General features: G+C 45.7%; 1 protein-coding gene across 1 annotated transcript in view; it reads left to right on the top strand.

The window, feature by feature from the left end:
• The first annotated feature begins 324 nt into the window (after window positions 1-324).
• SEL1L3 (SEL1L family member 3) overlaps window positions 325-17257 on the top strand; it is a 124663-nt gene continuing 107730 nt past the window's right edge. Inside the window, exons 1-2 of the mRNA XM_037829527.1 lie at window positions 325-590; window positions 13484-14054. Coding sequence (XP_037685455.1) covers window positions 423-590; window positions 13484-14054 — 739 coding nt within the window. The 5' untranslated portion in view covers window positions 325-422. The remainder of the gene's footprint in view (window positions 591-13483; window positions 14055-17257) is intronic.

Here is a 17257-nt window from a genome sequence, read left to right as displayed (position 1 = left end):
GAGAGGCGGAGTGCGGCGAGGGGCGGGAGAGGAAAGCAAAGAAAGGGAAGGGGGCGGGCCGGGAGCAGAGCGATCCCGGCGGGGGACAGCGGCCAGGGGGCGGGACCGGGTTGGTCCCCACCTGCGTGGGCGCCGGCTGCCCCCAGGGGTGGAAGCCTGGGGACAGGAGGGAGCGGCCTGGAGGCGGGCTGGGCAAGGAGGCAGGCAGGGAGGGAGGGGACGGGGACGGGGAGGCGGGGAGGAGCCGGCTCTCGGCGGGGGCTGCGGGGGTGGCGGCGGCGGGAGCGGCAGTGGCGGCGGCAGGTGGCCCCGCGCGCGCGGCGGCCGGCCCGGCCGGGGGCGGGCGGGAAGGTGGCGCCTCGGGCGGGGGCCGGTCCCTGCACCAGGTGACCTGTTCCGGCCCGGATCCGGGCGGCCTCGCCATGCAGCGGCGCGACACGGGGTGCGGGTGGCCACGGCAGCAGCGGCAGCAGCCACCCCCACCGCCCGCGGTCGGCTCCCGGGCCGCAGCCATGGCCCCCCTGAGCGGCGGCGCGCTCCCGGGCCTCGGCGGCCGCCCTGCCTGCGCGCTGCTCCTGCTCTGCTACCTGGTAAGCGCCGGACCCTGCCAGGGTCCTCCTCTCCGCGCAGGACTCCGGGAACGCGGGTGGGGGCGGCCGGGGACCTCCGCCACGCGGGGCGGGGACACCGCCGCTAGTTTTCTCTCTTCCTTGCCTCTGCGCCCCGGGCGTTCCCGGCATCTGGGATTGGGTACCCGGGACGCGGAGAGGGGCGAGTGGACCCGACTTGCTGCGCTGCGCTCTCGCTGATGTGCCTTCCTTTCCCTCCCAAACTCTCACCAGGTCCGGGTCAGATTCCCCTCGAGCCCCTTCCCATCCCCTACTCCACCTGGGACCTTCGCTACCCTCGTTCCCTTCTCGCCCCGCCGCGCAAGGTTCTCCAACCCCTCCCCGCCGCTCCGGGGCTTCCCTCACAGTCTTCTCGCAGCTCATTTCCTTCCCGTGCCCAACTTCGTCGCTTTCTCCCTGCTCCTGCCACCCGCCTCGACCCTCCTTTTAGTTTCCACCCGGTCCTCACGTCGTACCCCGCGATGAACCTGGCATTTTCAGCGCTGTTCAACTCCTCCTTGGTCATTCCAAGTTGTGGATGCCAGAAAGAAATCTAGCTCTTTGTAACACGCTTTCTGCCCGAGTGGTGACTTCAGCAGCGTTTTGTACATTGCCATTCCAGAGAATACATTTGGCTTATGCATGTCAGTTTACAATCTGCACACTTTTTGGTTTCTGTTTTAGTCCTCAGCTAAAGGGCAGTAACCTATTTTTAAAAAGCCTACTCCCTTTAAAGACTAGTGAAATGCAGACCCCAGAACAGGGCAGGGAAATAGTTCCTTTGATGGCCTTCTTCTGTTTTGACTTTTCCTAAACAATAGTAAATTTACAGAAGGTGACACCCTTCCTGCCCAATTTACCTTCTGTTCCAGGATCCTGCAGAAACCTTGGGTTATCTCGCCTTATATTACTGTAAATAAATGAAATGGAAAATGCTGAATCATGAAACTGATGTAATAGGAAATTCACAGAATGCTAAAAACTTGAGCAGTGTCATTGTCCAGAATTATTTTCATTTGTGGCATTGTCATTATTGAGAGTCTTTCTTTCTTAGAAGCTAAAAATTGCTTAGCCAGTACTGGCAGGAATTTGAATTTGATTCTGAAGAAATTTGCTTTTAACGCTCTTTACTTCTCAAATGTTTCATTTCTTGATGCAAGAGGGTGTAAAAAATCAAATTGTAATTCTGCCATTCCATCTACCTGTTGAGCAATCCATGCTTTTCCTCATAGTTTGAAATTAGCCAATACCAAATTTTGTGGTCGGATTTACTTCATATTTTCATAAGAAGTTGTTATTTAACATGAATGATTTTTTCCCTTAAGATATATTATTATTTCATACTTATGCCACAGAGTTACAGCACACAGGCTCATAAATAAAACTGCCATGACAAATGACAAGAGTTTCAGTTTAAACGGATGATCCCCGTCCACGAGGCACCAGTTACCCACGGAAGCAGAAATGATGTAGTAGAGCAGCGTGTGTGACATCCATGTTCAGGTGGTCTGGACATCCCAAGACCTGTCAAAGAGGCGCCACTTTTAAAAAAAAAATTTTTTTTTATTAGAGAAGTTGTAGATGTACAGAAAAATCATGCATAATGTACAGAATTCCCATGTGAGATACCACTGTACCACTTCTTGAGAGTCCCAAGAAATCAGAGGAACAAGAGCAAAGCTTAAAGGCCTAAGTGGTCTGGGATCAGAGAGACATTTGGTGGAGCGAGTATGAAAGTTCTGTATGGACAGAGCAGGGTTTAGGTAATAGATCACAGAGAGGGGGGAATGCTGCTATGCACAGACTAGTGTGAGATCGTGAAGTGGTGAGGACAGACTCCAAAAAGAGAGATTATAGGAAATACTGTAATGTGGAAAATAACTAGAGCATGGATGAGTGTCTTGGCAGAGAGGGGAAGAATGGATTTTGGAAATATCATGGAGAGGGAAATGTCAGTGCTTCCTGTCTCTGTGTGCTTCCATCAGATGGGCTCCAGATAGGCTACTGCAAAAGAAATACTTTGATAAACAAGAAATTCATCTTGCAACTGAATGAGAAGGTTTTGCAAACCCAAGGAAGCAAAAGCCGGGCATAGAAAGTGGGCTTCTCACTTTGTTCTGAAGGTCTAGCCATTAGCTGGGCATTTTGCTCTAGAGGTTGGGCTTCAGAGCAGGGTTGGGCTGGGAATGGTTCTTCTGGGCAGTCAAAGACTTTTATTGTGTAACTAGTATGTGCCACCTGAGATACTACTGAAAGGTAAGACTCTGGCTTTGTAGAAGCTCAGTGGGTGAGCTGGGGAAAATGCAAACATCTGCATGATACATGAAAAACATGAAACAGGAAAAATGCAAATATGTGCATTCTGTTCAATCAAGGAATACTTACTGGAGGAAGTGATTGGTTGGGGGTGGGAGTGGGCAGGTGAAGCAGAATAGCCAGACAGGATCTCAGGAAATGTAGACGCTAGGAGGAGAAAGCTTTCCCATAATTTGGAAGCCTGGGGTAATAGTAATAACAATGGCTTGCATTGTGCTAAGTTATTTGTATGCATTATTCAATTTTAATCTTAGAACAACCATATGAGGTTGGAGCTATTATAGTCCTTATTCAGACAGATAACTGGGGCTCAGAGACGTTAAGCAAGTTGACCCAGGTCACACAGCTACTCAGAGATTGAATCCCAGGTCTGTCTACATCCAGACCTCCAACTCTTCATCATGCCATTTTATTGCCCTCTGGATTTTGCTGCTTGTAACCCATTCCCCTAATGCATAAATGTATGGGCCATTAGCAAGGCACTGGCAATTAGTAGCTACTGCGCAATTGGCTAGGATGTGAGGTCATGTCTAAAGTAACCTAAAATGTAGAAAGTAGGAAGTGCAAGCCACAGAATAGAAGCAGGATGTTAAAGGAAAAAAAAAAAAAGCAAAAGAAAATATTTTGCCGTTCCTGATGGAGAGGTGAAGGATTGGGTCTTTCTTTATATAGCTTTATAGTCCAGAGGCAGCTGGTGGGGTTTAGCATTTGAATCTGTATGAGCATGTTTCCAAGTGTACAATGAGTGTGCCTTGGAATGCATTTCAAATCCAAATTGTCCAAGATTTGGGCACCATTCTTGTTCTATGTCTTCCATACCTCTTTGCCTGTCCAAGGGGGCTGGAGAGGTTGAGAGAGGCTTTCTGAGCCAATTCCTTTAAATTCTCCTCTCTTGGGGAGCATGCTTCCTGGAGCTGGGGTCCTGAGGAGACGGTGTCTTCCTTCTCCATCAGCCTGGAACAGAGTAACCTTCAGTATCAGCCCAAGAAGAGTAGTGTGACAGTAGCTAGGATACTGCCAAAGCATGAATAATTGTGATGAGGCCTGAAAGATCCACGGAACGATGCCAGGCAGATTTCTGAAAAGATGATCCCTAGTTCCAGTGGCTGCCAGAAAATTCGAAAGCCACCAAAGATCAAGCTGCACAGATCCTCCTCTGAGAGGGTGAGGGCCTGGAAAGTGAAGGGTAAAGAAATTGCTTTCACTGAGGTCACTGGCTCTAGGCAGTGTTCTCCACGCGGGACTTGGCCTGCCCAACAGACCACTTGTCATTTTTTTATACGGTTAGCTCTTACCTTCCTCCAAACTTGGCTAGAAGCAGCCTGAGGCGGCCACGGCCCCAGCTGTGACAATGGCACTTCTGGAAGGCAGTACTCTGCATTCCCTACTGTGGTGTAGAATGTATTTTTTTTAATGAGAAAACATATCTCACAATGGTCACTATTTACTTCAACTGTAGAGCCAAAATATTCAGAGTGGACATTTGTGCTTGTTAGACAACCAGAGGAGAAAGAAATAAGAGGACATTAGCAGCACAGATGTATGTGGGTATGGTCAGCAGACGGTGGCTGTGAGAATCTTGTCCAGAATTCTCTGTAAGTGGCCACAGACTATCGTTTATTGAGGAGTTTTGATTAACCCCTTGTGGTGTGTCTACCACTGAAAGTAGGAAGATTGAAACAAGCTATAGGGACCCTTGATTATCCAGGTTGGTACAAAAGGGATTATGAGATATTTGAGTACAGAGATAATCCCCCAAACTTCATACCAGCCAGTAGTTTCCACGTTCATCCAGAGCTCCTAAACTCTCCCAAATGATGGTTTGTCTCTTGCCTTCTATTTCTTCTGGCTGCCTGTTGGCAAAAAATGTAGGCACATGAATTAGCTCAAAGGAAGTAGCCAGAAGAAAGGGTAAAGGAGAAGAAATAAAGAACCCAGGCAATCTGCTGTGAAGATAAATAGATATGGGTAGACCTTAAGTAGCCTAAAGTGAATTCAGTTACCCTGTTTATTGGCACATTCCATTCCCTTGAGAAAGGAACTGAGGGGCAGGAGAGCTGTGTGCAGCTTGTGAGATATTGCTGATGAGACTGCTTTGGTGGTTCTCACTTGTGTCCAACCCTCACTTGAAGAGGGGCTCAAAAACCCTGGGGAGTTGGCTCTGTGTGGTGTGTGTGTTTGTGTGGAAGGTAATATCTACCTGCCCCAGAAGACAGACATACTGGCATGATGGAGTTTAGTCTCCCTACTCGCTCCGCACCTTTGAACATGGAAGAGAGGAAAGTTCTGAGGTTTCCTTACCTGTAACCAGAAAGTGGTAACAACTGCAGAGGTAAGTGGGTGACATGAGGGCATCATTTTGGGTGTTTCTGGAAGGCAAGAGGTACACCATCACTGGTTTCAGAATTAGCTGCCATGGGTTTGAATTTTGCTTTTGCTTTTCAGTAGCTGGTTGACCTGGGGCAAGTTGCTTACCCTCTCTGAATCCATTCCATTTCCTCATCTGTAAAAAATGGAATGCTGGCCACCTGGCATGGCTGTTGTGAGGATGAGGTTAATATGATGAAATATTTAAAACGCCTGTTCCAATGTCCAGCACACACAGGCATTCAGCGAAACCAAACGCAACCAAATCTCAGTTACCCTCATACAATTTGGGTTAGAAAGAAATAGCATAATAAATAGTATTGTGGGGTTGGATGAATTCTACACAACTAGGAATAATTGTTTTCATTGTGTTTCTCTAGGCAGCTCTCAGGTTTGAGAAGGCAAACTGGTCACCTGGGAGCTGTTTCCCTAGGCACATCTTGATTTTGAAGTCTATTGACATCATCACTCATTCTGCTTAATTGCATGCTTTGTGGACATAAACAGAATTTTTGCTTATATCTAGTCAGCAGAAACGGGAAAAGTAGGCCTTTTCAAGCCAATACAATTACCTTTTTGACCTATAGAAAGCTTGCTCCAGCCAGTTTGGAGAGAGAGCATGTGCGAGCCAAGGGTTTTTAGGGTGACAGATGGGGTGAAAGGGGCACGAATGACAGGAGCAGGCACCCCATTGTTGTTTGCACAACACTCATACCCACGTACAAGTGTAAGTGTAAATGCAGTTCCCAAAGCAAAATGTGAATGATTTTTAGGTTTTCCAATCTCTTGCTTAAATAACACTCCCTTCCTCAAATAACAAGGAGACTACACAGAGCAAAGAGCCTTCCACGTACTAAGGCTTTGGAACAAGGGAGGGGTATTTGAATAGTCTCTTATTGATTTTGTTTAAAGGGATCAAACGCAGTCATCCTAAAAGAAGTTTGGCAGTACTGACGGGTTTTTTTTTTTTTCCATCCTGAAGGTACATAAATCCATCTGTTTCTTGAATCCCAGGTTGAATTCATTGCATTTAGATCTCCCACTTTGGATCGTCTATCATAAACACACAGCTGACCTATTTGTTTTTCTTCCTCGTTTTAAAAATTGGTGATACATACGCGGTTACACAAAGGCAAAGGAATCGTGTTTTGCAACTTTGCCTATCATTGTCAAGTTTGACTTTGATTAGGGTTAACTTTTGGTGTAAACAGATGTCTGTGGGCCCAACACATTAGCAGCTCCCCAAGTGGCTTCTGTCTGTGCAGCTGCCTAAATGAGGAACATAACTTGAGGGTTACAGAAATTCCCCCTACACCCCAAATATCTTGCCTGCAGTCCAGCTGTGGTGCATCTGGGCTGTGCTTTTAAGGCATTATCTCCACAACGCTGGCAGAGACATGCAAATACCTGACCCTACCTTAGTATTTTTTTCCTTATCCCATTAGCATGGATGAACTTGCAGATGGACAGGGGTCTGTGTGGGGAAACAGAAAAGTTCTAGATTGTAGGGAGGTGGCCCAAAAAATCTGGAGGGACTCGGTAGCTGGGAGGAGGCCACACCAAATGGGGAAGGTGGGTGTCGAGGGGCCACCTTTCTTGACCTCACAGTTCCCCAGGTCAATGTGACCCCCAGGGCCCAAGCAAGGTAAGGGCTTTTCAGGAGTTAATGAGGCTGGATGGAGTAGAGAAGTGGCGAGGGCCCCCTCTCAAGAGAACTTTCTAAAGGAAGGAAAGGGCACCAAGTCCCCTGGCAGAAACGCCGATGCCGAGTCCTTTATTTCAGCAACATTTACTAAAACCCTACTATGTGCCAGGCCTTATCTTAGACACTGGAGACATGACAATGAGTAAGATATGGACTCTGACCACGTTATTTCCAAACAAAGGAAGCTTTGGATAATTTTTAGCTTATGTTAATGCAATCTGGCATGTGAAAATTCCTCCGAAGGTTGGACACGTGTCATGCCTGTCGCTGAAACCCTTCAAGGTAATTGCCTTATTTTCCTAGCACGAAACGGTTCATAACCACACATATGACTTGAGCCAGGAAGTCAGCTTCAGCTTAATCAATACTTAGAGTGTGGTGTTTTGTTAATCGGTGTTGGTTTTGTACATGACTCAGGTAGCCACAACTACCTGCCGAGGCTGTCCCAGCTCATGGGATGCCAGCTTCCTGCCTTGCAGAGGTGCTCACAGGACTTCAGGCTCAGGGATTTGGACGATGCCCCAGACCAGCCACAACCTGTGATTCTGAGGACCTCTTTGGGTCCTCAATGTCAGTAAGAAAACCTTGTCCCCTCCCTGAAGTCGCACTTTGCTGGAAGTGAGTTGTCATCCATTGTCTCTGTTCCTTGACACTGCCATTAAAAAGTACCACAAACCCGGTGGCTTACAACAGAGATTTATTGTGTCACAGTTCTGGGGGCCAAAAAATCGGAAATCGAGAGGCATGCTTCCTCTGAAACCTGTAGGGGAGAATCTCGCCTTGCCTCTTCTGTCTTGAGCATTTGCCGGCGATCCTCGGTGTTTTCCTGGCTTGCAGCGTCAGGCTTCAATCTCTGCTTCCATCTTCCCATGGCCTTCTCCCCTGTCTGTCTGTGTTTCTTCTCTTTCTCTTATACAGACACCGGTCATATTGGATTAAGGATCCACCCTACTCCAGAATGACCTCATTTTAACTCCACTAATTCTGTCTGCAATGGCCCTATTTCCAAATAAGGTCATGTTCAAGGGACTGGCGATCAGAATTTGAACATAACTTTTTGGAAGACACAATTCAACGCATAATACCCTGCTCCTTCTGCTTCTTGAATAATCCATCTCAGTCCATGAAATGACACATCTTTGCCCAGCCTAGCTCCAAGTTCTCATTCTACATAGATCCTTTATTTTTCCTATTTTTTTTTTTAAGAAAGAGAAGTTGTAGGTTTACAGAAAAATCATGCAGAAAATACAGAGGTCCCATATCCCTCCCCCCACAGTTTTCCCTGTTATAACATTCTGCATTAGTGTGGTATCTTTGTTATAATTGATGAAACAATATTATTATAATTATACTGTCAACTATAGTCTGTATTTTACATTAGGGCTCACTGTTTGTGTTATACAGCTCTATGATTTTTTTTTTAAAAATTTTTATTCTAGTAACATATATATGTAGCTCCCTTCTTTTTGAAAGAAACAATACCGAGATGGCAACAGTATGAAGTTATGCCTAATTAGGTAATTTATCCCATTTCTCCTATATGTCAATTCTTTAAAAAAGCCTATCTCCTGTCACTTTGCATTCTTCAAAACTGTCTAAAATAAGAGCTTGGTTTCTAGAACAGTGGTTGGCAAACTGTGGCCCACAAGCCAACTCCTGGCAGCTGCCTGTTTTTGTAAAGGAAGTTGTATTAGGAACCAGCCACGCTCATTGGTTTGTGTGTTGCCCGTGGCTCCTTTCACGCTGTCACAGCAGCGGTGAGTAGCTGCAGCAGCCTCCAAATGACCCACAAAACCTAAAATATTTACCATCTGGCTCCTTTTTACCGAAAAACTCTGACCTCCAATCTAGAATAGCGTTGTCAAATAGAAATATAATGTGAGCCACAGAGGCAAGCCATATATAATAATCTTAAATTTTCTGGTAGCTACATTAAAAAAGTAGGCAAGAAACAGGTGAAATTAATTTTAATAATATATTTTATTAAACTCAAGATGTCTACATATTATCGTTTCAACATGTAATTGGTATAAAATTTATTCATGAGGTAGTTTGCATTTTATCTTTTCATACCATGTCTCTGAAATCCAGTTTGCATTTTATTTACAGGACATCTCAAGTCAGATCAGCCAAGTTACAAGTGCTTGAAGGCTCCCTAGGACTAAGGCTGCCATTCTGGATGGTGTAGGCCTAGAACCCCAAATACCTCTGTGGCTCACATTATATTTCTATTTGACAACGCTGTTCTAGATTGGAGGTCAGAGTTTTTTGGTAAAAAGGAGCCAGACGGTAAATATTTTAGGTTTTGTGGGTCATTTGGAGCCTGCTGCAGCTACTCACCGCTGCTGTGACAGCATGAAAGGAGCCACGGGCAACACACAAACCAATGAGCGTGGCTGGTTCCTAATACAACTTCCTTTACAAAAACAGGCAGCTGCCAGGAGTTGGCTTGTGGGCCACAGTTTGCCAACCACTGTTCTAGAAACCAAGCTCTTATTTTAGACAGTTTTGAAGAATGCAAAGTGACAGGAGATAGGCTTTTTTAAAGAATTGACATATAGGAGAAATGGGATAAATAACCTAATTAGGCATAACTTCATATTGTTGCCGTCTCGGTATTGTTTCTTTCAAAAAGAAGGGAGCTTCATATATATGTTACTAGAATAAAAATCCCAAATCACCTGGGATTTACTTTTAGTGCACTTAAGACTTTGAGGCAGATCAAAATAAAATAATCCTCCTATGAGTCTATGGAGATTTCCTGTAAAACACAATTCCAAGGGAAGGCCCTAGAGAGGGTACTCAGGTGTTCTAGACCTTTATCCATCCTTATCTGACACCCCTGAGCTCTGCAATGATGAGCCTGACGTCTGGAAAGTCTTTGGTCATCAAGGAAAATCGAAACCAGACTCCACGTGCTGTGCTCATTAACGCGGAAACGGTGGATGGGTGCATTTTTAGCCACAAGATGTAAAATAATGAAAATGGTTATTAACTGCACTTTTCAGTGAAATCCAGTGAAATCAAATTGCTTTTCCCCCAGGATTCCATTTCATAGGGGTTTTATTGGTGTTACTAGCATTGGTATTAAAAAATGTTACTAGAAAAATTCACGAATGAGTGTGTTAAGGTATACATGAAAAGAATGGGGACGAGGTTGTCGGTCGTTCTTTGAAGAAGAAGACAATGTGGTATTTACTATACCATGGCATGTCCTGGATCCTGTGCTCCCCATTGTCATGAAACAAGCAAACGTCTCCTTCCCAGGGAATTGGGTAAGGGCAGCGTTTGGGGCACCACTCTGCAATGAGGAGCCCCAGCCCACCGTCAGCTGCTGCGCTGGCCCAGCTCCCATTGTCACCAGCCACCTCTGGCTTTGGGTGAACTCTCTTGGGAGCTGAACAGCTTGATTCTCATTTTGAGAACGGAGCTGGGGGTGGGGGTGTCACTTCGTGGCACAGCTGGCCAAATGAATAAACCACAAGTTATGAGACAAGTGCTGGGTGTATCTCTATTCATGGGAAAGCAGAAATCAGCCCCGAGTTCCCAGGTGGTAAGGAAATAGTGACTTGCATCTTGCTGTCATGTGCCATGTGGTGTGGAATTTGAGAGTGGGAGTAAAGACAGGGAGCCAACCCAGCGGCTGCGCCACGTGTTTCTTCCTCTGTAAAATAAGGGGCTGGCCCAGCAGCACATCGGCTCTGACACTCTAAGCCTCATTATAAGAGTATTTTATATTCGTTCCCCCCTGTAATTTGGCAGTATAAATGAGAACATAAAAGAATTAAACCTCTCCTGGCAGGGGCGGACAGTTTGGCCTGTGACTCCTCTTGACGTGTTCCTTCCCACAACTTTCCCGTGACTATTCATAAGGAACGGCCAGCCCTGATATCCAACCTTTGACATTTGGAGAAGCTTCGTTTTCCATTTCACCTTTTAGGACTGTGTCTCCCCCATCCCCACCTCTTTGGAAAAAATATTCATGGGATGCAAAATCGAAAGAAAGGATGTGCAGTGCAGGTCTCTCTTTCCAGTGTCTGCTGTTCACCTTGTTCTCCTCCCTAAAAGCAACCAATGCCAAGTGTATTTAAGTATATTTCTATATATATTTCCTTTTTTAATGACCCAAATGAAAAAGAATTCAAAAGAAAAAAAAAACAAACAACTTTAGCGCTCATTCTGTTATCTGTATGTGATCTTCCTCTTTTGTTTATAGCTGTATAGTATTTCATGAACGGATGCACTAAAATTTATTTCACATCCCCTCTTGATAGACATTTAGGTTGTTTCACATTTTCTGCTATTAGTGCTGCAGTGAGAAGCGCATACACACAACATTTTGTACAAACAAGTGTATTTGTAGGATAAAATCCTAGAAGTAGAATTGCCGGGCCAGAGGGTGAGTGCGTTTATAGTTTTTATAGCTACTGTCTGATTGGCCTCCGTAGAGGTTGCTCCCACCAGCAGGACGTGAGCGGCTGTGCTTTCCTATATTTTGGCCAGAACAGTATGTTTTTGGACTGCTTTTTTTTTTCCTTTCCATTTTATTATTTTTTCCCCCAAATACTCCCCCTCCATCCCTCCTCCTATCTTTGGTAGCCTCTGATCTACTTTCTATTTCTGCAAATTTGCTATTTCTAGTTATCTCTTAAAAGTGATATCATATACATTTTGTCCTTATGTGTCTTGCTCGTTATAATGAGCATAATGTTTTTTCGGGTTGCAGTATGTCTCAGAACTTCACTTTTTCTTATGGTTGAATAATATTCCATTTGTGTATTTACCACATTTTGTTTATCCATTCATTTGTTGGCAGACACTTGGGTTGTTTCTACCATTTGGCTATTGTGAATAATGTTCCTATAAGCATTAGTGTACAAGTATCTAAGTCTGTGTTTTCAATTTCTTTGGGTATGTACGTAGATTACTCGGCTTTTTGGTCTTGGTGATCTGGTAGGTTAAAAATGATATCTCAGTGTAGTTTCAATTTGCGTTTGTCTTACCATGAGTCAGAATTTACTTATTGATGAACGGTCTGTTTGCTCATTTTTCTAATGGACTGCTGCTCTTATTTCTAATGGCTTGTCAAGTGCTACAAAAGGGAAGCACCACACCCTTTTACTGAAACCTTCATTGATTCTTTGCTGTTGGTAGAATGAAGTCCACATTCCTTGGGCTGGGATTCGATGGCCTCCAGAACCAGAACCCTTCTTTTCTGTTCAGTCTTCTAGCTCCATGTCCTTTTGTGTCTCTCCTCCCATTCTGCTCTGTGGCCAAACCAATGTACTTGCTGTTCCCAAAATAAACCTGCATTTTCCTGTCCTGCCTCTGCTGATGCTGTTCATACCACTTGCAGTGCCTTCTCTTGCTTCTCTACCTGATGAACTTCTGTTCATCCCTCAAAGCCCAACTGAAATACTGTTCCTCTCATCACGCCTGTCCCAGATCCCCATAGTCAGAATTGCTCTCACCTGGTGCCATGCTCCCGTGGGGCTTGGAGTTTGATTGGCATAATTAGCAAGTTCTGCCTTATATCACAGTTATTTGGAAACATGGTACCCTGATGCCAGACTTTGCGTCTTACCTACTTTTGCCTCCCCTACAGCCCTAAGCCAGAACTGAAGGAAGGTGTCCATCCATGTTTCTTCCTTCTTTGGAGATAACTAAAGCTACCTCTTTGCTGCTGTGTTTGAATACCTGAATCACACCGTCCTATTTGAAGAGCTCTTAGCACCTGTGCCTCAGTGCCTTATATTCTCAAATCATTGCCTTGATTTCATGACCAAACTTCCCTGATTTCTTCTGGCAGAAATGGCCATATTGAGAGGGCTTCAACATTTAAAGAACTAGATAAATAAACATGTCGTTAAAATCTTTCCTGGCACATGCAGCGTCAACTGGTGAAAGAATTAGACAACACGGTCCGTGGTCCAAGCTTGACTGCGTTTGCTTTGTAATAATGGAGACCTCCTGCTGGTTGGCTCCGAACTTATGGGGAGAAAAAGGGGCCATTTGGCATTCCTCTAGCGTTCCCTCTGGGGTGCGCTTTGAACTTTTCTCCCATTTTTAGATTTGGCAGCTTCTGACCACCATTTGATGTCAGGACTACTATTTGAAAACGTCTGAAGCTGTGTTGTCTCGTTTTCGCTGAATGCAGTTTCAGCTGCTGCTGGACTTGTTGTGAACTCGCTCCTCCATTTGGAAACCAGCTCTGGAATGACTACCACGTAGCTTTGAAAGTCACATTTTGATCAGCAGATGCTACTGAGTCTGTGGAGAGAATTTAATGTGGCCTCATCTTCATTTGTGTGTGTGTGCGCATTCGTTTTTCTCCAATCAGTGTTGGTTTTGCCATCTTTTATCACCCACAGTCATTGCTTTATGTAGATTGATTTTTTTTTATCCAAGGAAGATAATGATTCACATCTCTGTAATTATGATTTTAATCCTTTCTATATTTGTTTATTTTATTTTTTTTCCTTTTCAGAATTTTGTGCCGTCTTTGGGTAGGCAGACTTCCCTGACTACGTCGGTGATACCCAGAGCTGACCAGAGCATGGCTTACAAAGACTTTATTTATTTTACCATCTTTGAAGGAAATGTTCGCAACGTTTCTCAAGTCTCGGTTGAGTATTTATGCTCTCAGCCTTGTGTTGTCAATTTGGAAGCAGTCGTCTCATCTGAGTTCAGAAGTAGTATTCCCGTGTATAAAAAAAGGTGGAAGAATGAGAAGCATCTTCACACCAGCAGGACACAAATAGTGCATGTGAAATTTCCGAGCATCATGGTTTACAGAGATGACTATTTCATCAGACACTCCATTTCGGTGTCGGCGGTGTTACTCCGCGCCTGGATTATTCACAAATTTAGTGGTGAAGAGTTGAATGTTAAATGGGAGGAAAACTTGCTGCGTGCTGTAGCAAAGAATTACACTCTGCTGAAGACAGTCCCGCCTTTTGAGCGCCCCTTCAAAGATCATCGAGTGTGCCTTGAGTGGAACATGGCTTATATTTGGAAACTTCAGGCAAACAGGATTCCCCAGTGTCCTCTTGAAAATGGTAGGTCATTTGCCTTGCAAGGAAACTAATTCTCATTTCTGCAGATGGTCCCATAATAGGCTGGCAGGAGAAAATTCTTCTATGTGCAGCCAGAGAACCCAGGAAAATGGAGGGCCCCTCCCATGAGCCTCTCTGCTGCCCCACACAGGTCCTGTAATGTGGGACTTTGGGGACAGAAGGGGAAAAGAAAAAACAGAGAGAAGAAAGATTAGGAGAGAATAAGACTGAAGATGAAGGTGAGGGAGAGGTGAAGGGCTACAGAAAGGATTCTTTGAGAGGTTTAGATCTGCTTTAAGAAAGCAGAAAACCCTCCAGGAGAAACTGGAAAACCCCTCTAGGAACTCAGCTTTCAGTTATTTTTAAGCAAGGTATTTTCTCCCAGAGGAGATGAGAACTGGGGGAACCCTTTGCATCAGCCAGGGAGGTGGGGTGACAGAGTGGTTGACAGCTTGAGCTTTTCAGCCAAGCAGACCTGGGCTCTGCCACTTTCTACCTATGTAATCTTGGAACTCTCTGAGACTCAGTTTTCTTCTCTGTAAAATGGGGATAACAAGCAACACACACATAGCAGTATGGTGAGGATGACATGAGGCCTCATTGCTTAGCACATAACCAACACACAGTAAAAACAGGGTGACAATGAGTCCAAACTCCACAGTTAATCCTAAAGTGCCCATGGTCACAGCCTCTGCAGGGCAAATACTGGAGGCTGGAGGAGGTCTGAAGCTCTCTATTTGGATGAGGAATATTTTGTGGATGCGGAGCCCTGGTCAGTGCTTCTCCCTAAAGTGTGGTCAGAATCACCCAGGGCTCGTCTTGCAAATGCAGATTCTTAGGCTCCATCCTTTATCTACTGAATCAGGATGTATGGGTGGCAGTGCCCTGGAATCAGCATTTTAAATAGGTTCCCATTGACTCTGATGCACTCTAAAGCTTGAGGACATCTCTGAACCAGGGCAGACCTGATGTCCCCTCTGCCACCCCAACCCAGCAGGTTTTGCAGGTGAAGGAAATCCTTAGGGCTGTGACAGTAAACTCTACCAGTAGCTCTGCCTGACACCTCCTTGTCTTTGGCAGGACTGGTGTGGGCCAAGGTAACTTAAGGATGTGGTGCTCCAAGTTCTTCCTCTGATGATCAACTTCTTGTCACCTCTGAGATATGATTTCTGCCCAACCATTTATGGGGAAACATGGCTATAGTTATTTCTTAGTGCAGCCCCAAAGCAGCTATACATTTAATGAAAACTTAAAGGGCTGGTGCAACTTTGCATTATAGTTGGTCTGAAGCCAGTTTGATGTGTTTTTTTTTTTTAACTTTTTATTTTGAAATAATCAGACTCACAGGAAGTTTCGAAAATGGTGCAGAGGGTCCTGTGCATCCTTCACCCAGCTTCCCCCTAAAGGGAATGTCTTCTGTAACCATAAAACAATATCCAAACCAAGAAATTTACCATAGTCTGGTACCGTTAACTAGACCACAGACCTTATTTGGATTTCACCAGATTTTTACATGCACCTGTGTATACTGTGTTGTGTATGTGTGTGCATGTGGCTCTATACAAATTGATCCTACAATTTGTTTTAATAGCCCTGTTCTGTGTTTGGCTTATTCTGTGCTTGGGTGGGACTCTAAGTACAAAGATATCTAGGAGAAGAAAAGTCCCCTTTTCTCTGTGTGTACTTTGGGGGTGGGATGGGTAATTAAATGTCTGATGTAAGTCGAGCTGCCTGCATTTTGATGATCAGTGTGCATCCCTCTTTCAGGCAGAGCCCCATGCTCGCGTCTGTCTGAAATGCCTTTCACAAAGATCCCTCATTTGTGGGGAGCATGAGGCCCGGGTCTCAGGCAGCCCTGGCTTGGCTTTGCCTCCGACATCGTGAAGGCTTTAATGATTCCATTTCATGTTTGGCAAATCGTGTATTTCTCACCGAAGAATGACTGAATTGCTGGCTGGGAAGTTTTCAAATGAAATTATTTCTGAAGTGGCTGAGATCTTAGGGCTCCCGTACATACCTTTAAGATGTGAAATGGCTTTTCTTTCTTTTGTTGTTCTTTCCCTTATTCATGAGGCTGAGAAATTGCACAATGAGATTTCTCTCCCCACCTTCTTCAGAGCACCACCTTTGGGGTGAGAACAAATAGAAGAAAATCTGAATGCGGAGGAAATCCTTTTTAGGAGTTAAAGTCACAAAAATAGGAGTCCCCACACAACCTCGAAACCTGCGACTTGTTTATCCCCAAAGGGGCCTATTTCCTCTCCCTCTCTTTAAAAGACAAATCAGAAGAGCTTCTGCAGCAGCCTGGCTGGGAAGTGACTGAGCCTTTGTACTTGATGACGGCCGTGGGGACGGAAGGGGTCCATCCAGTCTCTGCTTGTTCTTAGCGGGGACTTCTTTACTTGGCTGTTAATGAACAGGAGTCAAATCAGTACAGCAAGATGGCGTAAGTGAGCCCTGGCAGTGCCTTTCACGGCTGGCGCCTGCCACAGTTTGAATCCATCCCTGAGGTGGGGTTTGGGGAAAATACTTTCTGTGTCAAGTGTCTGGCGACCCCTTATGGCTTCTGCAGCTGAACCAAAGTGCCCCTGACTGGCTTTCACTTTCTTTTTTGTTAATAGAGAGAGAGAGAGAGTCAAGGTGTCTGTGCTCCGGTTAGATGGGTATTGTCCTGAGAGCCCCTCCACCCAAAGCTTAGGTTAGGATTCTGCAGTGAGGGCCCTGTGTGCCCAGACGCGGCCCTCGGCAGTTTATCTCCCCAGCCGGGGACCCGCGCCAGGTCCGAGGCCTGGCTCTCGGTGGCAAGGCAGCAGGCCTGCAGAGTGACCTTTCCCGGGTCAGAAGCCAGCAGCGTTCCAGAGCACGTGGGCCCGGCCACCTGCCCTCCTGGTGCACCTGTTCCTGCTGCGTTCTAGCCAGACCACACCTGGGGCCACAGTCCCCGTTGTCTGTTTCCTTGGGGAAGGGGACTGGGCATATCTGTTGTCCCACTCCAGGTTGCATGCAACTCCGCAGGCTGGCTGCCCATGCCCCAGACCTGGGGTCCACCTTGGCTTCTCCCCTCCACCGTCAGACCATATCACATGTCCAGTCATCCACGCCACGTGCACAGCTTCCATCCTGCTCCCAGGCACCAGCCTCCTCATCTGGACTCCTGCAAATGCCCTCCCAGTTTCACCCTTGCCCCCACCCCACCCATGCCCCCC

Source organism: Choloepus didactylus, chromosome 3 (genome assembly GCF_015220235.1).
Source record: "Choloepus didactylus isolate mChoDid1 chromosome 3, mChoDid1.pri, whole genome shotgun sequence".
Lineage (NCBI taxonomy): Eukaryota > Metazoa > Chordata > Mammalia > Pilosa > Megalonychidae > Choloepus > Choloepus didactylus.
Note: the sequence above shows the minus strand (reverse complement) of the source record. Positions and strands in the feature narration are given on the sequence as shown.